Source organism: Scyliorhinus torazame, chromosome 3 (genome assembly GCF_047496885.1).
Source record: "Scyliorhinus torazame isolate Kashiwa2021f chromosome 3, sScyTor2.1, whole genome shotgun sequence".
In the NCBI taxonomy this organism is placed as follows: domain Eukaryota; kingdom Metazoa; phylum Chordata; class Chondrichthyes; order Carcharhiniformes; family Scyliorhinidae; genus Scyliorhinus; species Scyliorhinus torazame.
This window is the reverse complement of record NC_092709.1, coordinates 307,700,726-307,717,523: the sequence shown is the minus strand read 5'-3', so window position 1 is coordinate 307,717,523 and position 16,798 is coordinate 307,700,726. Positions and strand designations below refer to the sequence as shown.

At 48.9% G+C, this 16,798-nt stretch overlaps 1 protein-coding gene across 2 annotated transcripts in view; it reads right to left on the bottom strand.

The window, feature by feature from the left end:
* Positions 1-16,135, bottom strand: part of slbp (stem-loop histone mRNA binding protein) — a 56,302-nt gene extending 40,167 nt beyond the window's left edge. For both annotated transcript variants that reach the window (XM_072497530.1, XM_072497529.1), the window contains exons 1-2: positions 15,957-16,135; positions 15,087-15,236 (exon numbers count right to left, since the gene is read on the bottom strand). In XM_072497530.1, the coding sequence (XP_072353631.1) occupies positions 15,087-15,236; positions 15,957-16,006 (200 nt within the window). In that variant the 5' untranslated portion in view covers positions 16,007-16,135. The remainder of the gene's footprint in view (positions 1-15,086; positions 15,237-15,956) is intronic.
* Between the last annotated feature and the right edge of the window lie 663 nt (positions 16,136-16,798).

Here is a 16,798-nt window from a genome sequence, read left to right as displayed (position 1 = left end):
AGCTCTATCCCACAGATGGATTTGCACGGAAAAGGTTCTTCCGGATGGAACTTATAAGGCAAAGGCCAGGCTTGTGGCAAGGGGATTTGAAGAAAACTTGGAAGATCAGGATTTAAGGGTAGATTCACCTACAGCAGGAAAGGTTATTTTAAAGATCTTCTTGGCTCCATTTGCCACAAAGGCATGGGAATGCAAATCTATAGATGTAAAAGCTGCCTTTTTGCAGGGGCATCAGCTCCAGAGAGACATTTTTCTCCGTCCTCCTAAAGAAGCAGCTAACACAGAAGGGGTACTCTGGAAGTTGAACAAATGTGTATATGGATTAAATGATGCATCTAGAGTCTGGTATTTTTCGGTGAGGTCAGTTTTGTTAAAGTTAGGCTGTTGCCAGTTGAAAGCAGATCCTCCAATGTTTTACTGGCACTATAAAAGGAAATCTTTCTGGCATTTGTATGATGCATTTTTTGTGGGGTAAGACTAGTGATTTTGAAGCTATTGTAATCTATGGTTTGAGGAAAGAATTCAGAGTTGGAAGTCAGGCTTCTGGTGCATTTAAATATATTAGACTGGAAATTGGACAGACTAAGTTAGGGGCAACTTTACGTCAGCAATCTTATTTGGAAAGCATCAGCCCAATAACAATTAGTCGTGACCGAGTTTCACAAAAAAACGCAATGGTTTCAAAGATAGAAAAAGAGCAACTGCGAAGTTTAATTGGGCAACTGAACTGGTTAGGTAGACAGACTAGACCGGCGTGAGTTTTGATGTCTTACAAGTGGAGTACAAAAATGAATGATCCCTAAGTGGAAGACATAATAAGAGCAAATAAAGCGTTGGCCAAACTAAAAATGCAGGAGTGTGTTTTGAAGTTCCCGGTTTTAGGTGACCTTAAGCACTTGAAACTCAATAGTTTATAGTGATGCGTCCTATGCAAATTTAGGTTTTATAATTTTCCTTTTGGGGAACAATGGTAAACGTTGCCCGCTTGTGTGGGAACAAAGAAAATAAGGAGAGTAGTAAAAAGCACTTTGGCTGCTGAGACGTTAAGCCTTGTAGAGGCGATGGATATGGCCTTTTATAGAAGTATGATATTGACAGAAATTTTGGGATTAGGGGATTTGGGTAATTATCTATTGACTGTCACATTGACAATAAATCCCTGTGGGAAAATGCGCACTCTACAAAACGTGTCAAAGAAGAGAGGTTACGGATAGACATCGCAAGTTTGAAGCAGATGTTGGACCGAGGGGAAATAACAAAAATTAAATGGGTCGACAGGAGCTATCAACTGTCAAGACTGTTGTGTTTGAGTTTCTTAATTTTGTTTTCACCTATTTTTTTTTTCTCCAAGGAAGGGGAGACTGTTAAGTAATGGGTTAAGAGACATTGCAATTAGTTGTCTCATTTATGTTAAGTATCCATTAATTGACATTGATATGTAAAGGGGCTTCAGGTGGCCTCTGTCAGGTGATGTATAGTGAGTTTTGTGCAAAGGCTGTTGGAAGGAAATAAGTGTTTGTGAAAAAGGAACAGAACTTTAGACTCTTCATATCACAGCAACTAAAACATCTAACACATAGGTTGTCAGGGAAGGACAATTGAACTGTGGGACTTGTTTAAGGAACAGATACTACGTGTCCTTGATATATATATGTCCCTGTCAGACAGGGAAGAGATGGTTGAGTGAGGGAACCATGGTGACCAGAGAGGTTGAATGCCTTGTTAAGAGGAAGAAGGAGACTTATGTAAGGCTGAGGAAACAAGGTTCAGACGGGGCACTGGAGGGATACAATATAGCCAGGAAGGAACTGAAGAAAGAGATTAGGAGAGCCAAGAGAGGGCATTAAAATTCTTGGCGGGTAGGATCAAGGAAAACCCCAAGACCTTTTACACACGTGAGAAATATGAGAATGACTAGAGCGAGGGTAGGTCCGATCAAGGACAGTAGCGGGGGATTATGTATTGAGTCTGAAGAGATAGAGGTCTTGAACGAGTACGTTTCTTCAGTATTTACGAATGAGGGGCCATATTGTTGGAGAGGACAGTGTGAAACAGACTGGTAAGCTCAAGGAGATACTTGTTTGGAAGGAAGATGTGGTGGGCATTTTGAAAAACTTGAGGACAGACAAGTCCCGGGCTTGACGGGATATACCAAGGATTCTATGGGAAGCAAGAGATGAAATTGCAGAGCCGTTGGCAATTATCTTTTCATCCTCACTGTCAACAGGGGTGGTATCAGGGGATTGGAGAGTGGCGAATGTCGTGCCCCTGTTGAAAAAAGGGAATAGGGATAATCCTGGGAATTACAGTTCAGTTAGTCTTACTTCGGTGGCAGGCAAAGTAATGGAAAGGGTACTGAGGGATAGGATTTCTGGGCATCTGGAAAGACACTGCTTGATTAGGGATAGTCAGCATGGATTTGTGAGGGGTAGGTCTTGCCTCACGTCTTATTGAATTCTTTGAGGTGACCAAGCACGTGGATGAAGGTAAAGCAGTGGATGTAGTGTACATGGATTTTAGTAAGGCATTTGATAAGGTTTCCCATGGTAGGCTTATGCAGAAAGTAAGGAGGCATGGGATAGTGGGAAATTTGGCCAGTTGGATAACGAACTGGCTAACAGATAGAAGTCAGAGAGTGGTGGTGGATGGCAAATATTCAGCCTGGAGCCCAGTTACCAATGGCGTACCGCAGGGATCAGTTCTGGGTCCTCTGCGGTTTGTGATTTTCATTAATGATGACTTGGATGAGGGAGTTGAAGGGTGGGTCAGTAAATTTGCAGACCATTCGAAGATTGGTGGAGTTGTGGATAGTGAGGAGGGCTGCAAAGAGACCTAGATAGGATGCAGAGCTGGGCTGAGAAGTGGCAGATGGAGTTTAACCCTGAAAAGTGAGAGTTGTCCATTTTGGAAGGACAACTATGAATGCGGAATATAGGGTTAACGGTAGGGTTCTTGGCAATGTGGAGGAGCAGAGAGATCTTGGGGTCTATCTTCATAGATCTTTGAAAGTTGCCACTCAAGTGGATAGAGCTGTGAAGAAGGCCTATGGTGTGCTAGCGTTCATTAGCAGAGGGATTGAATTTAAGAGCCATGAGGTGATGATGCAGCTGTACAAAACTTTGGTGAGGCCACATTTGGAGTACGGTGTACAGTTCTGGTCGCCTCATTTTAGGAATGATGTGGAAGCTTTGGAAAAGGTGCAAAGGAAATTTACCAGGATGTTGCCTGGAATGGAGAGTAGGTCTTACGAGGAAAGGTTGAGGGTGCCTTTCCTCATTAGAACTGAGAAGGATGAGGGGAGACTTGATAGACGTTTATAAGATGATCAGGGGAATAGATAGAGTAGACAGTCAGAGACTTTTTCCCCGGGTGGAACACACCATTACAAGGGGACATAAATTTAAGGTGAATGGTGGAAGATATGGGGGGGGAATGTCAGAGGTAGGTTCTTTACCCAGAGAGTAGTGGGGGCATGGAATGCACTGCCTGTGGAAGTAGTTGAGTCGGAAACATTAGGGACCTTCAAGCAGCTATTGGATAGGTACATGGATTACCATAGAATGATCAGGTGTAGATTAATTTGTTCTTAATCTAAGACAAAAGTTCGGCACAACATGGTGGGCCGAAGGGCCTGTTCTGTGCTGTACCCATGTTCTATGGGAGACTGACCGCAAAAGAGCCCAGGGGGGGGTCCAAGGAAATTTGGCAAATTGGATCCAAAATTGGCAAAGTGACAGGAAGCAGAGGATGATGGTAGAGAGATGCTTTTCTGAGCAGAAGCCTGTGTGCAGTGGGATCCCGCAGGGATCAGTGTTGGGGCCCTTCCGGTTTGTGGTTTATATAAATTATTTAGATATGAATGTAGGAGGGTTGATCAGTAAGTTTGTGGATACAAAAATTGATGGGGTGGTCAATAGTGAGGAAGATGGTCTTCGAGTAGGACATAGTCGGGCTGATCAGTGGCAAATGGAATTCAATCTGGATAAGTGAGGTGATGCACTTGGGAAGGACAAACAAATCAAGGGAATACATGTTAAATGACAGGACCTTGGGAAGCACCGAGGATCAGAGACCTTGGTGAGCATGTACACTGGCCACTTAAGGTAGTAGAGCAGGTGGGATGCAGTGGTTACGAAGGCATATGGTATACTTGGCTTTATTAGCAGAGGCATAGAGTTAAGAAAAGGGAGGTTATGCTGGAACTGTATAAACGTTGGTTAGGTCTTAGAGTATGGTGTGAAGTTCTAGAATCCACATTATAGGAGGGATGTGATAGCACTAGAAAGGATGCAAAGTAGATTTACCAGGACGTTGCCTGGGCTGGAGAGTTTTAGTTATGAATCAAAATTGGATAGACTTCGGTTGTTTTCCTTAGAGCAAAGGAGATCGAGATATATAAAATTATGAGGGACATAGATTAGGTTGGAAGAAACTTTTCCCTTGGTGGAGGAAACAATGCCTAGATTTAAGGGGTAGGAAGGAATTTTTTTATTTTTTTTAAACCCAGAGGATGATGGGAGTTTGAAACTCACTGCCTGAAAGGGCGATGGAGGCAGGAGATCCTAAAAAATATTTAGATGTGCACTTGCGATCCCAAGGCATACTACAAGGCTGCTGCACTGGCCGAATGGGACACAGAAGAGGTGGTCGGGGCGGAAGGTGGCGGATCAGGTCAGGTTAAGAAAGGGGTGGGTAGGACAGGTATTCCATTCGGGGCTGGACGCGAAGAACAGAGGGGTGGCAATATTGGTGGGGAAGCGGGTGTCGTTTGAGGCCAAGAATGTCGTAGTGGACAACGGAGGTCGATATGTGATGTTGAGCGGTAAGTTGCAGGGGACGTGGATGGTATTGGTAAATGTATACTCCCCGAACTGGGATGATGCCGGATTCATGAAGCACATGTTGGGGCGCATTCTAGACCTGGAGGTAGGAAGCTTGATAATGGGTGGGGATTTTAATACAGTGTTGGACCCAGCACTGGATTGCTCCAGATCTAGGACCGGAAAGAGGCCGGCGGCGGCCAAGGTGCTTAGGGGGTTTATGGATCAGGTGGTGGGGGGGGGGGGGGGGGAGGAGGAAGAGTGGACCCGTGGAGGTTTGCCAGGCCGCAGGCCAGGGAATTTTCTTTTTTCTCCCACGTGCACAAAGCCTACTTCCAGATAGATTTTTTTGTTCTGGGCAGGGCGCTGATCCCGAAAGTGGAGGGAACGCAGTATTCGGCCATAGCCATTTCAGATCACGCCCCGCACTGGGTGGAACTGGAGTTGGGAGAGGAGAGGGACCAACGCCCGCTGTGGCGGTTGGATGTGGGACTGTTAGCAGATGAGGTGGTGTGTGGGAGGGTGAGGGGGTGTATCGAAAGGTACTTGGAGGTCAACAACAACGGGGAGGTGCAGGTGAGGGTGGTATGGGAGGCGCTGAAGGCGGTGATCAGGGGAGAACTAATCTCCATCAGGGCTCATAGGGAGAAGATAGAGGGCATGGAAAGGGAGAGGTTAGTGGGGGAGATTTTATGAGTGGACAGAAGATATGCAGAGGCACCCCGAGGAGGGATTACTTAGGGAAAGGTGACATCTCCAGACAAGAGTTTGACCTGTTGACCACAGGGAAGGCAGAGGCACAGTGGAGGAAAGCGCAGGGGGCGACATACGAGTATGGGGAAGAGGCAAGTCGGATGCTGGCACACCAGCTCCGTAAGAGGATGGCAGCGAGGGAAATAGGTGGAGTCAAGGATGGAAGGGGAGCTACGGTGCGGAGTGCGACGAAAATAAATGAGGCATTCAAGGCCTTCTATGAGTAGCTGTATAGATCCCAGCCCTCAGCGGGGGAAGAGGGGAGGAGAGGATTCCTACACCAACTCAGATTCCCGAGGGTGGAGGAGCAAGAGGTGGCTGGTTTGGGGGCACCAATTGGGTTGGAGGAGCTGAGCAAGGGTTTGGGGAGTATGCAGGCAGGGAAGGGCCAGGGACCGGACGGGTTCCCAGTGGAGTTCTACAGGACGTACGTAGACCTGTTGGCCCCGCTGCTAGTGAGGACCTTTAATGAGGCAAGGGAGGGAGGGACCCTGCCCCCGACAATGTCGGAGGCGACGATTTCTTTGATCCTGAAGCGGGACAAGGACCCACTGCAATGTGGATCGTACAGGCCGATCTCGCTCCTCAACGTTGATGCTAAGTTGCTGGCAAAAGTGCTGGCTACGAGGATCGAGGACTGTGCCCCGGGGGTGATTCACGAGGACCAGATGGGATTTGTAAAGGGCAAGCAACTAAACACCAATGTGCGGCGGCTCCTAAACGTGATAATGATGCCATTGGTGCAGGGAGAGGCGGAGATAGTGGCAGCTATGGACGCAGAGAAGGCCTTTGACCAAGTAGAGTGGGAGTACCTCTGGGAAGTGCTGCGTAGGTTTGGGTTCGGGGGAGGGTTTATTAACTGGGTTAAGCTCCTTTACAGAGCCCCGGTGGCGAGTGTGGTTACGAATCGGCGGAGGTCGGAGTATTTTCATCTGTACCGTGGGACAAGGCAGGGGTGCCCTCTGTCCCCCCTGTTGTTTGCATTAGCAATTGAACCCTTGGCCATATCATTAAGAGAGTCTAGGAAATGGAGGGGGGGTGGTCCGAGGGGGAGAGGAGCATAGAGTGTTGCTTTATGCAGATGACCTGTTGCTGTATGTGGCGGATCCAGTGGATGGGATGGTGGAGGTCATGCAGACTCTAAGGGAGTTTGGGGATTTTTCGGGCTATAAGCTTAATGTAGGGAAGAGTGAGCTTTTTGTAGTACAGGCAGGGGACCAAGAAAGGGGGATAGGCGATCTACCGCTGAGGAGGGCGGAGGGGAGCTTTCGGTACCTGGGGATCCAGATAGCCAGGAGTTGGGAGGCCCAACAGAAACTGAATCTGACGAGACTGGTGGAGCAGATGGAGGAGGACTTCAAAAGATGGGACATGTTACCGCTCTCTCTAGCGGGTAGAGTGCAGTCGGTCAAAATGGTGGTCCTTCCGAGGTTTCTGTTTGTGTTTCAGTGCCTTCCCATCGTGATCACCAAGGCCTTTTTTTAAAAGAGGGTAGGCAGGAGCATTATGGGGTTTGTGTGGGTGAATAAGACCGAGGGGAAGGAGGGGGTTTTTGGAGCGCAGTAGGGACCGAGGAGGGTTGGCGCTGCCGAATCTGGGGAGCTACTACTGGGCAGCAAATGTGGCGATGATCCGTAAGTGGGTGATGGAGGGAGAGGGGGCGGCCTGGAAGAGGTTGGAGATGGCGTCCTGCAAAGGAACGAGCCTGGGGGCGCTGGTGACGGCACCGCTACCACTCTCGCCGTCAAGGTACACCACGAGTCCGGTGGTGGCGGCAACGCTAAAGATCTGGGGCCAGTGGAGACGGCACAGGGATGCAATGGGGGCCTCGGTGTGGTCCCCGATCAGGGGTAACCACCGGTTTGTCCCGGGGAGGATGGACAGGGGGGGTTTCAGAGCTGGCATCGGGCGGGGATTAGAAGAATGGGGGACCTGTTCATTGATGGGACGTTTGCGAGCCTAGGGGCACTAGAGGAGTTTGGGCTACCCCCGGGAAATGCTTTCAGATACATGCAGGTGAGGGCGTTTGTGAGGCGGCAGGTGAGGGAATTCCCGTTGCTCCCGGCACAGGAAATTCAAGACAGGGTGATCTCGGGCGTATGGGTGGGAGAGGACAAGGTGTCGGCAATATACCAGGAGATGAAAGGGGTGGAGGCGTTGGTAGAGGAGCTGAAGGGTAAATGGGAGGAGCTGGGGGAGGAGATTGAGGAGGGGCCATGGGCTGATGCCCTCGGTAGGGTTAATTCCTCTTCCTCGTGTGCCAAGCTTAGCCTGATACAATTTAAGGTGGTTCACAGAGCGCACTTGACGGGGGCGAGGCTGAGTAGGTTCTTTGGGGTAGAGGACAGATGTGAGAGGTGCTCAGGAAGTCCGGCAAACCATGTCCATATGTTCTGGTCATGCCCAGCACTGGAGGGGAGTGGCGGGAACAATATCTAAGTTGGCGAAAGCCCGGGTCAAGCCAAGCTGGGGGCTAGCAATATTTGGAGCAGTGGATGAGCCGGGAGTGCAGGAGGCGAAAGAGGCCCGCATTCTGGCCTTTGCGTCCCTAGTAGCCCGGCGAAGGATCTTGCTAATGTGGAAGGAGGTGAAGCCCCCCAGCGTGGAGACCTGGAATAATGACATGGCTGGGTTCATTAAGCTGGAGGGGATAAAGTTTGCCTTGAGGGTCTGCGCAGGGGTTCTACAGGCGGTGGCAACCGTTCCTAGACTATCTCGCGGAGCGTTAGATGAAGGTCGGTCAGCAGCAGCAGCAACCCGGGGGGGGGGGGGGGGGGGGGGGGGGTCTGCCTGGGGGGTATGAGCAAGAGAACACATGAAAGATCTGAAAAACTGGCATGTACGGGAGGAATCCAGTGTACAAAGCTCTGTAACATATTGTTTTACCATGTTTATATCTTGCTATGTGCGTTTTCTTTCTATTTTGTTACGAGGGGCGGGGGTTTGTTTGTAAGGGTGAAAAATTGTTAAACTTCAATAAATATATATATTTTTAAAATTAATGAATTACATTCTTTAATTGTCTCACAATTATGGTTGTCTACTTAACTAATCTGACTGGTTTAGCTTTTATTAAAATGGCTTCCATCAATTTTAGCAGAAAAAAACTTAACTTTTTAATTCGAATTACAAAATGATAGTTACACTTAAACTAATACCAAAACCTGTGCTCCACTAGCCACACCTCAAGACAAGTCATTCCAATACAGTGTCAACAATGTGGAAAATTGTCCAGGTATGTCTTGCACACAAAAAGCAGGAACAATCTAATTACACCCCATCAGTTTACTCTCGATTATCAGCAAACTGTGATGAAGGTGCAGATGCCAGTGCTATCAAGCAGCACTTAATTCAGCAACAGCCGGGGACTTTCGTTACCTGGGGATCCAGATAGCCAAGAATTGGGGCACATTGCATAGGTTAAATTTAACGCAGTTGGTGGAACAAATGGAGGAGGATTTCAAGAGATGGGATATGGTATCCCTGTCACTGGCAGGGAGGGTGCAGGCGGTTAACATGGTGGTCCTCCCGAGATTCCTCTTTGTGTTTCAGTGCCTCCCGGTGGTGATCACGAAGGCTTTTTTAAAAAAGGATCGAAAAGAGCATCGTGGGTTTTGTGTGGGCCGGGAAGACCCCGAGAGTGAGGAAGGGATTCTTACAGCGTAGCAGGGATAGGGGGGGCTGGCACTACCGAGCCTAAGTGAGTATTATTGGGCCGCTAATATTTCAATGGTGAGTAAGTGGATGGGAGAGGAGGGGGGAGCGGCGTGGAAGAGATTAGAGAGGGCGTCCTGTAGGGGTACTAGCGTACAGACTATGGTGACAGCCCCATTGCCGTTCTCACCGAGGAACTACACCACAAGCCCGGTGGTGGTGGCTACACTGAAGATTTGGGGACAGTGGAGACGGCATAGGGGAAAGACTGGAGCCTGGGGGGGGGGGGGGGGGGGTCCCGATAAGAAACAACCATAGGTTTGCCCCGGGGGGGAATGGCAGGTTTGCCCCGGGGGGAATGGATGGGGGATATGGAATGTGGCAAAGAGCAGGAATAACGCAACTGAAAGATCTGTTTGTGGATGGGAAGTTCGCGAGTCTGGGAGCGCTGACCGAGAAATATGGGTTGCCCCAAGGGAATGCATTCGGGTATATGCAACTGAGGGCTTTTGCGAGGCAACAGGTGAGGGAATTCCCGCAGCTCCCGACACGAGGTGCAGGACAGAGTGATCTCAAAGACATGGGTGGGGGATGGTAAGGTGTCAGATATATATAGGGAAATGAGGGACGAAGGGGAGACTATGGTAGATGAACTAAAAGGGAAATGGGAAGACGAGCTGGGGGAGGAGATCGAGGAGGGGCTGTGGGCAGATGCCCTAAGCAGGGTAAACTCATCGTCCTCGTGTGCCAGGCTAAGCCTGATTCAGTTTAAGGTATTACACAGGGCGCATATGACTGGAGCACGGCTCAGTAAATTTTTTGGGGTGGAGGATAGGTGTTCGAGGTGCTCGAGAAGCCCAGCGAATCATACCCATATGTTTTGGTCATGCCCGGCACTACAGGGGTTTTGGATGGGGGTGACAAAGGTGCTTTCAAAAGTAGTGGGGGTCCGGGTCGAACCAAGCTGGGGGTTGGCTATATTTGGGGTTGCACAAGAGCCGGGAGTGCAGGAGGCGAGAGAGGCCGATGTTTTGGCCTTTGCGTCCCTAGTAGCCCGGCGCAGGATATTGTTAATGTGGAAAGAAGCCAAGCCCCCAGGGGTGGAGACCTGGATAAATGACATGGCAGGGTTTATAAAGCTAGAGCGGATTAAGTTCGTTCTAAGGGGGTCGGCTCAAGGGTTCACCAGGCAGTGGCAACCGTTCGTCGAATACCTCGCAGAAAGATAGATGGAATGGAAAAAAGAAGGCAGCAGCAGCCCAGGATCGGGGGGGGGAGGAGGAAGGAACCAGAAGGACTCTCAGGGTTGTTAATATATACTGTATAATATGTATAGGTCGTTGCGACAGATAATTATATATTGGACTGTTAAATTATATTTTTGGAGAGTGTTACTTGTGATAAGGCAGTTGCCAATTAGGGTTAGTTTTCTTTTGTTATTTATTAATTTTTTGTTTATAAAATAGGTCATTGTTATTTGTGTTGTTATAATATTGTGTAAAGGATGCACAATGTACTGTGTTGGTTGACCAAAAATTTTCAATAAAATAATTATTTAAAAAAATTCAGCAACAGCCTGCTCAATGATGCCGATTTTGGGTTCCAGCAGTGCACACTCCAAACTACTTTACAGTCTTGGTCAAAACATGGATAAGAGAGCTGAACCCGAGTTGAGGAAAACTGCCCTTGACCTAAAGGCAGTATTTTATAGAGTGTGGCAGGGGCAGTACAGGGGTTAGCATTACTGTCGCACCGCTCCAGAGTCCCAGGTTCAATTCCGGCCTTGGGTGACTGTCTGAGTGCAGTTTGCACTTTCTTCAAGTGTCTGCGTGGGTTTCCTCCGGGTTCTTTGGTTTTGTCCCACAGTTCAAAGGGGGCAGCACGGTAGCATAGTGGTTAGCACAATTGCTTCACAGCTCCAGGGTCCTAGGTTCGATTCCTGGCTTGGGTCACTTGTCTGTGTGGAGTCTGCACGTTCTCCCAGTGTGTGCGTGGGTTTCCTCCGGGTGCTCCGGTTTCCTCCCAGTCCAAAGATGTGCAGGTTAGGTGGATTGGCTATGCTAAATTGCCCTTAGTGTACAAAATTGCCCTTAGTGGTGGGTGGGGTTACTGGGTTATGGGGATAGGGTGGAGGTGTGGTCTTGGGTAGGGTTTCCAAGAGCCGGTGCAGACTCGATGGGCCGAATGGCCTCCTATCTATGTATGTGGTGGATTGGTCATGCTAAATTGCCCTTTAAGTGTTCAAAAGGTTAGGTGGGGTTACTGGGATAGGATGGAGGCGTGGATTTGGGTGGAGTGCGGTGCTCTTTCCAAGGGTCGGTGCAGAGCCAATAGGCCAAATGGCCTCCTTCTGCACTGTAAATTCTATGATCAAGAAGCCCGACCAAATTGAAGTCAGTGGCAATCAGAAGGAAACTCCTCCACTATGCATCACAAAGAATGCTCGGTAGCACTACTCTGACCAAACTGGCTGAGTCTTAAACAAGGAAGTACTCGACTGGGTACTGAGGGAACCACCAAGACGCAAAAACCTACTTGATCTCTTCCTTGCCAATATACCCGTCGAAGATGCATCTGTCTATGATCATATTGGTAGGCGTGACCACCGCACAGTCCTTGTGATGGCAAAGTTCCATCTTTAAACCCTTTATCACAGGGTTTTTCAAATTCACCTACCCGCAGGTGGGTGTCTGGAGGGTCACAGGGCAATTGGTTGTGGAATTCCCGATCGCGGGAAGAAGTCCCCAACAGATGCTACCGGCTTTTAAGAATGCCGGCTGCGGACAGTTTCTGATTGGCTGCACCGTTTGAGGGGCGGGGTGGGGCTGTGCACCACGCACGTGCGGGGCGGGGTGCATGGGCCGATGGACATCCACGTGGACGCGCGATGCTAACAGTGCTGGCCCTAGATTGGAGCTTCGCTCTGATGCTCACTCTCTGCACACTGCTCGGCTTGTCTCCCGCCACCGATCGGCAGTATGTGACCTGAGGCTTCGTGATCAAGCTATTCAAAGGCCGGCACAACATTCGCTTGCACTCCCATGATGTGTAGTGGTCAGCAGTCTGTGACTAGGGTGGATGCAGCTGCAGGACAGTGAGAGAGAAGCCAGGCCAGGTTTGTCAGTGAGGAATATGGATCAAATGAGGGTAGTCAATACAACTGATACATGTCAACATAGACAGTCATCACTCTCACCACTCCCAAGAAGCCAGGAAGTAAGTGCTTTTGGTGAGAATGGAGAAGGCGATGATTTGGATGTTTGGATAGTGCAATGCAGTGGAACCAGCAAGAGATATCGTGCCATTTTATGTGCTTGACAAGTTACTTCATCTTGTCTACAATAAAAACAAGATTGTACATTTTTCTATACTTGTTTAAATATCTAAAGTCCAACAGGATTGTTTGGAGCTTTCGGAGCACAGCTCCTTCATCACTCACCCGATAAAAGGAGCTGCACTCCGAAAGCTAGTGATTCCAAACAAACCAGTTGCACTTGAACATGGTGTTGCAAGCCTTCTTACTGTGCACAACCCAATCCACTACCAGCATCGCCACATCATAAATTTCTAAAGAAATGGGAATATATTTTAAACCAAGTTTGTGTATGTAAGGATGCACATATTCAACTGAAATGGTTTTAAATTTCAGTAGTAAAAAGTCATAAACTTGGAAAAATCAGGCATTAGAAATAAAGTTTCAAAGTAAAAAAAGAGAATGCCAGCTACGACCGGCCTTTAAATATGAACGATGAAGTCTTTCTGCCAGTGGCAGAGTTGTCACGTGCCTGCACGTACACCGATGCCACGCTCTCTGTACATCCATGCTTTGGGTGTGAAAACATGGAGGAGAGATTCTCCATTTTGTAGCTGCCAGCAAGCAACAGGACTGTGTGAAGAACTGAAGATGTATTATTTTGTAATAAAGGAAGAGAGGGCCAGAGACACAAACAGGCCAAGATCTCATAATTTAATCTGCAGAAGAGTTACAGGAGAGTCCACGGCAGGGCAAAGCAGTGCTGGTGTGAGCTGTACACAGATCTCCATGGCCTCTGGTGAATAAACAATTAAGAAATTGAAATTGGGAACAAAGCAGTATAAAGATGATTTCATGAGGTATGGCTTTAATAGTGCCAGTGAGTACTGTCCACAATAGTGTCTTTTGAACTCTTTCTCCCCCCCGCCCCCCCCCCCCCTCAACAGAGGTGCTGGAGCTCAGTGCTCTGTCCTGCTGTGGACTCTCCTTAGCAGCTCTCTCCAGCAGGTTCAGATGCAAGATCCTGGCCAGTAAGTACACTGCCTGTGTGTGTCTCTGGTCGTCTCTTACTTGTAAAAAAAACAGTTCACCCTCACAATTTTCTTGCCTTGCTTGCCAGCAGCTAGAAAATGCAAGATGCTCTTCTCTGTGATTTGATGCCAAAAGCACACACATACAGGGTGCACACATAGAGACGTGCAACATGCTCACTGCTGCGGCTTCTGGCTGGAAGGCTGCACACAGCCTAATTTCTTGATTTTAAAAAGGCGGTAGTAGCTGCCATTCTCCAAAACAAAATTTCAGTTGCAGCCATTGGGTGCTTCTCCCACGATCAGGACCACCATAGAAACGCAGCGACTGATTGCTCCGCGACCCTCCTGCACCTCACCAGGTCGCGACGCGCACATTGAAAAACTCCTGATCACCAAATGCACTGCAGGAACTCACCAAGATTGCTTAAGCAGCACCTTCCAAACCCATGACCGCTACCATCTAGAAGGACGAAACCACTATCTGAAGTTCCTCTTCCAAGACACTCACAATATTGACTTACTATAATGCCATTTCTTCACCGTCACTGGGAACTCCTTCCTGAACAGCACTGTGGGTGTACCTACACCACATGGATTTTAGCACTTCAAAGGCGACAGAGATGGGCAATAAGCGCGAACAAGCCAGCAACACCCACATGCCATGAATTTTTAAAATTGCCCTCGGAAATGGCCTGGTGAACTATTAAGTTCAAGGACAGTTAGGAATGGGCAACAAATGCTAGTTTTGTCAACAGCACCCACACCCTGTGGAAAAAGTCCCTCCCTCAAGAGGCTACCTACTTCTATCCCTACCTCACGGGGCTTGCTGCTTATCCCCATCATACCATTTTTTAAACCACCCTCATCTCCCTAATGTAAAATTCTTAATACTACTGTGCAACTCTGTGCCTCCCCCGGCCATGGCTTCACTCCTCAACTCACTAAAACATACACCTCAGCGGCTACAGCCATTCAAGAAGGCAACTTATCACCACCTTCTGAAAGGCAGCTCGGGATGGGCAATAAATGCTGGCCTAACCAAGGACACCCACATCCCATACATAGTGCCTAAAACCCGTTGCCGGAGGTGGTGAAGAAAGCAGGGACGATAGTGACGTTTATGGAGCATCTTGACAAATACATGAATAGGATGGGAATAGAGGGATTCGGACCCCGGAATGTAGAAGATTTTAGTTTAGACGGGCAGCATGGTCGGCGCAGGCTTGTTCCTGTGCTGTACTTCTCTTTGTTATTTGAATTTTAAAAACATTCCTGAAAACCTCAAAAATTAGAGACCCATTACACAAAACATCCCAAGCAATTTGACTTATGGCAACCGCGCCAGTCAATTTGCATTGAGCAAATTCTCTCCATTACATGAATGGCTTAAAGTTTGGACACCCAGTGGTATTCAATGGGAAGAATACGCCAACCTTAAAGAGTTTGTGTACCCAAGTACTTCAGGCGCTTTGATGCAAGATTTGCAAATTGTTATCAAATCCTTCAGGAAGCCAATTCCATCGTGTATTCAGACAGACCCCCACTTCGAGTGTTAAATCTCTCCCCGCTCACCTGGAGACCCTGCCATCTGACCAGCAAGGAGCTTCGTCCCAATCCTTCTCATCCTCAAACACGGTGGAGTCGGAGTCGCCCATCCTCCGCAATTTGCCATCGGCTCCTCGCTTCCTGCCCATGGACCAGCGACATGGCGGCGGCTTCCTCCTGCCGGGAGGGAAGGAGTCCGTTCAATAGGAGGGTGGAATCACAAACACCAGAGTCAGGGAACAGAGACCACAGGGGGAAACAGCGGGCGCAGTGAGCGGCAGGAGGAAAAACAGGGCCCGGGGGGGGGGGGGGGGGGGAAAGGAGGACACAGGCGGGATCCCGGTGTCTCCTTCTCTGCCAAAGGATCCCTTCTCTGCCAAAGGATCCCGCCGGGGAAGTGAGCCCGGGCCTTAGCTCCCTCTTTGGGAAATTGGGGGAGGATTTAACTCTTAACGGGGAGTGAGGGGATTTAAAAATCAGACAATTATCGCTAGTGTCACTTGCACATACATAAATGCACACAGATGCTTGGCTTCTAATGAGAGGAAGCTTTATCAAATGTCATTTGAGGATGAAGAAAAAATATGCACTGGGGAGTGAACAACAACCGAGGAGCGGAGGGGGGAGAAAAACTCTCGAGGGTGTGCGGGGTGGCGCTGGCAGAGACTCCGGGATTGAAGCGGGTGGAGACGGGGGGCCGCTACTGCTTTTCCCGCCACAGCCCATCCGCGCGACACATTCAAACCCGCCCCGAGCAACGGCCGCTTGCTCGCGCTCTTCCTCTCAGTGGCTGGCGGGGGGGGTCCGAGACTCCCCTCTTCGCAGGAGACTCCCTGACGCTGCTGGGGATCACTCTCAAACCCTCCCTCCCGTCAGTAAATCGTTCTGCAAACCTACCTAAAACGCTCGTTCCCCTGACAGGCTGACACTGGGCTGTGATGAGCCATTTGTTGCTTTTTCTTTCCCCACCACCTACTCTTCTTTACCCGAGACTGAAATCGCTCCCGCTCCGCCTCCGAGCTTAAAGCCCGCGCCCGCCCGGCCCAGCCAGGCCAGGCCAGACCGTACCAACCACCGGGGAAAAGGGGGTGACGCGGAGTGCAGCACAAAGAAGAGAAACGAGCCTCGAATGAAATATCGTGAGTCAACGCAACTGCAAAATAGCTTGATACGAAAAACACATTTTGAACTGGTTAGTGTCAGCTTATTCGATACAAAGTCACTTCAACCGCTCAGCTGATATTTTGCACCTCCCCGCCCTTGAAAATAGTTTCTTCCTTTCTACTCACAAACCCGCTGAAATTTATTTTTCCTTCCGATTATTTCAGTAAATATGTTCAGCTTTCCAGATTTTCTGTTTTTATTTCAGATTTCAGGCTTGTGCTGTTTTAAAGTTTTCAATTTTTCAACTTCCTCCACCTGGATTGGACCGGCGGTCCTGTTTGTCTGATTGGTTCACCGGCCTGATGGACAGGTCTGCACCAAAATAAAAGCAAAATGCCGCAGATGCTGAAAATCCGAAAGGAAACAGAAACTGCTGGAGGGGTAATAACACTCAGCAGGTCTGGCAGCATCTGGGGAGAGAGGAACAGAGTGTGGCTAGTCATGCCAGCGGGATCTGCCAGTACCGCTGATGGCGCATTCAACGGGAAACCCTCTTGACGACGGCAGGAGCGGAACATCCCGTCCAGTGATTCATTTGAGTCTGATATGACTTGGGATCTGAGGAGAGGTAGAAA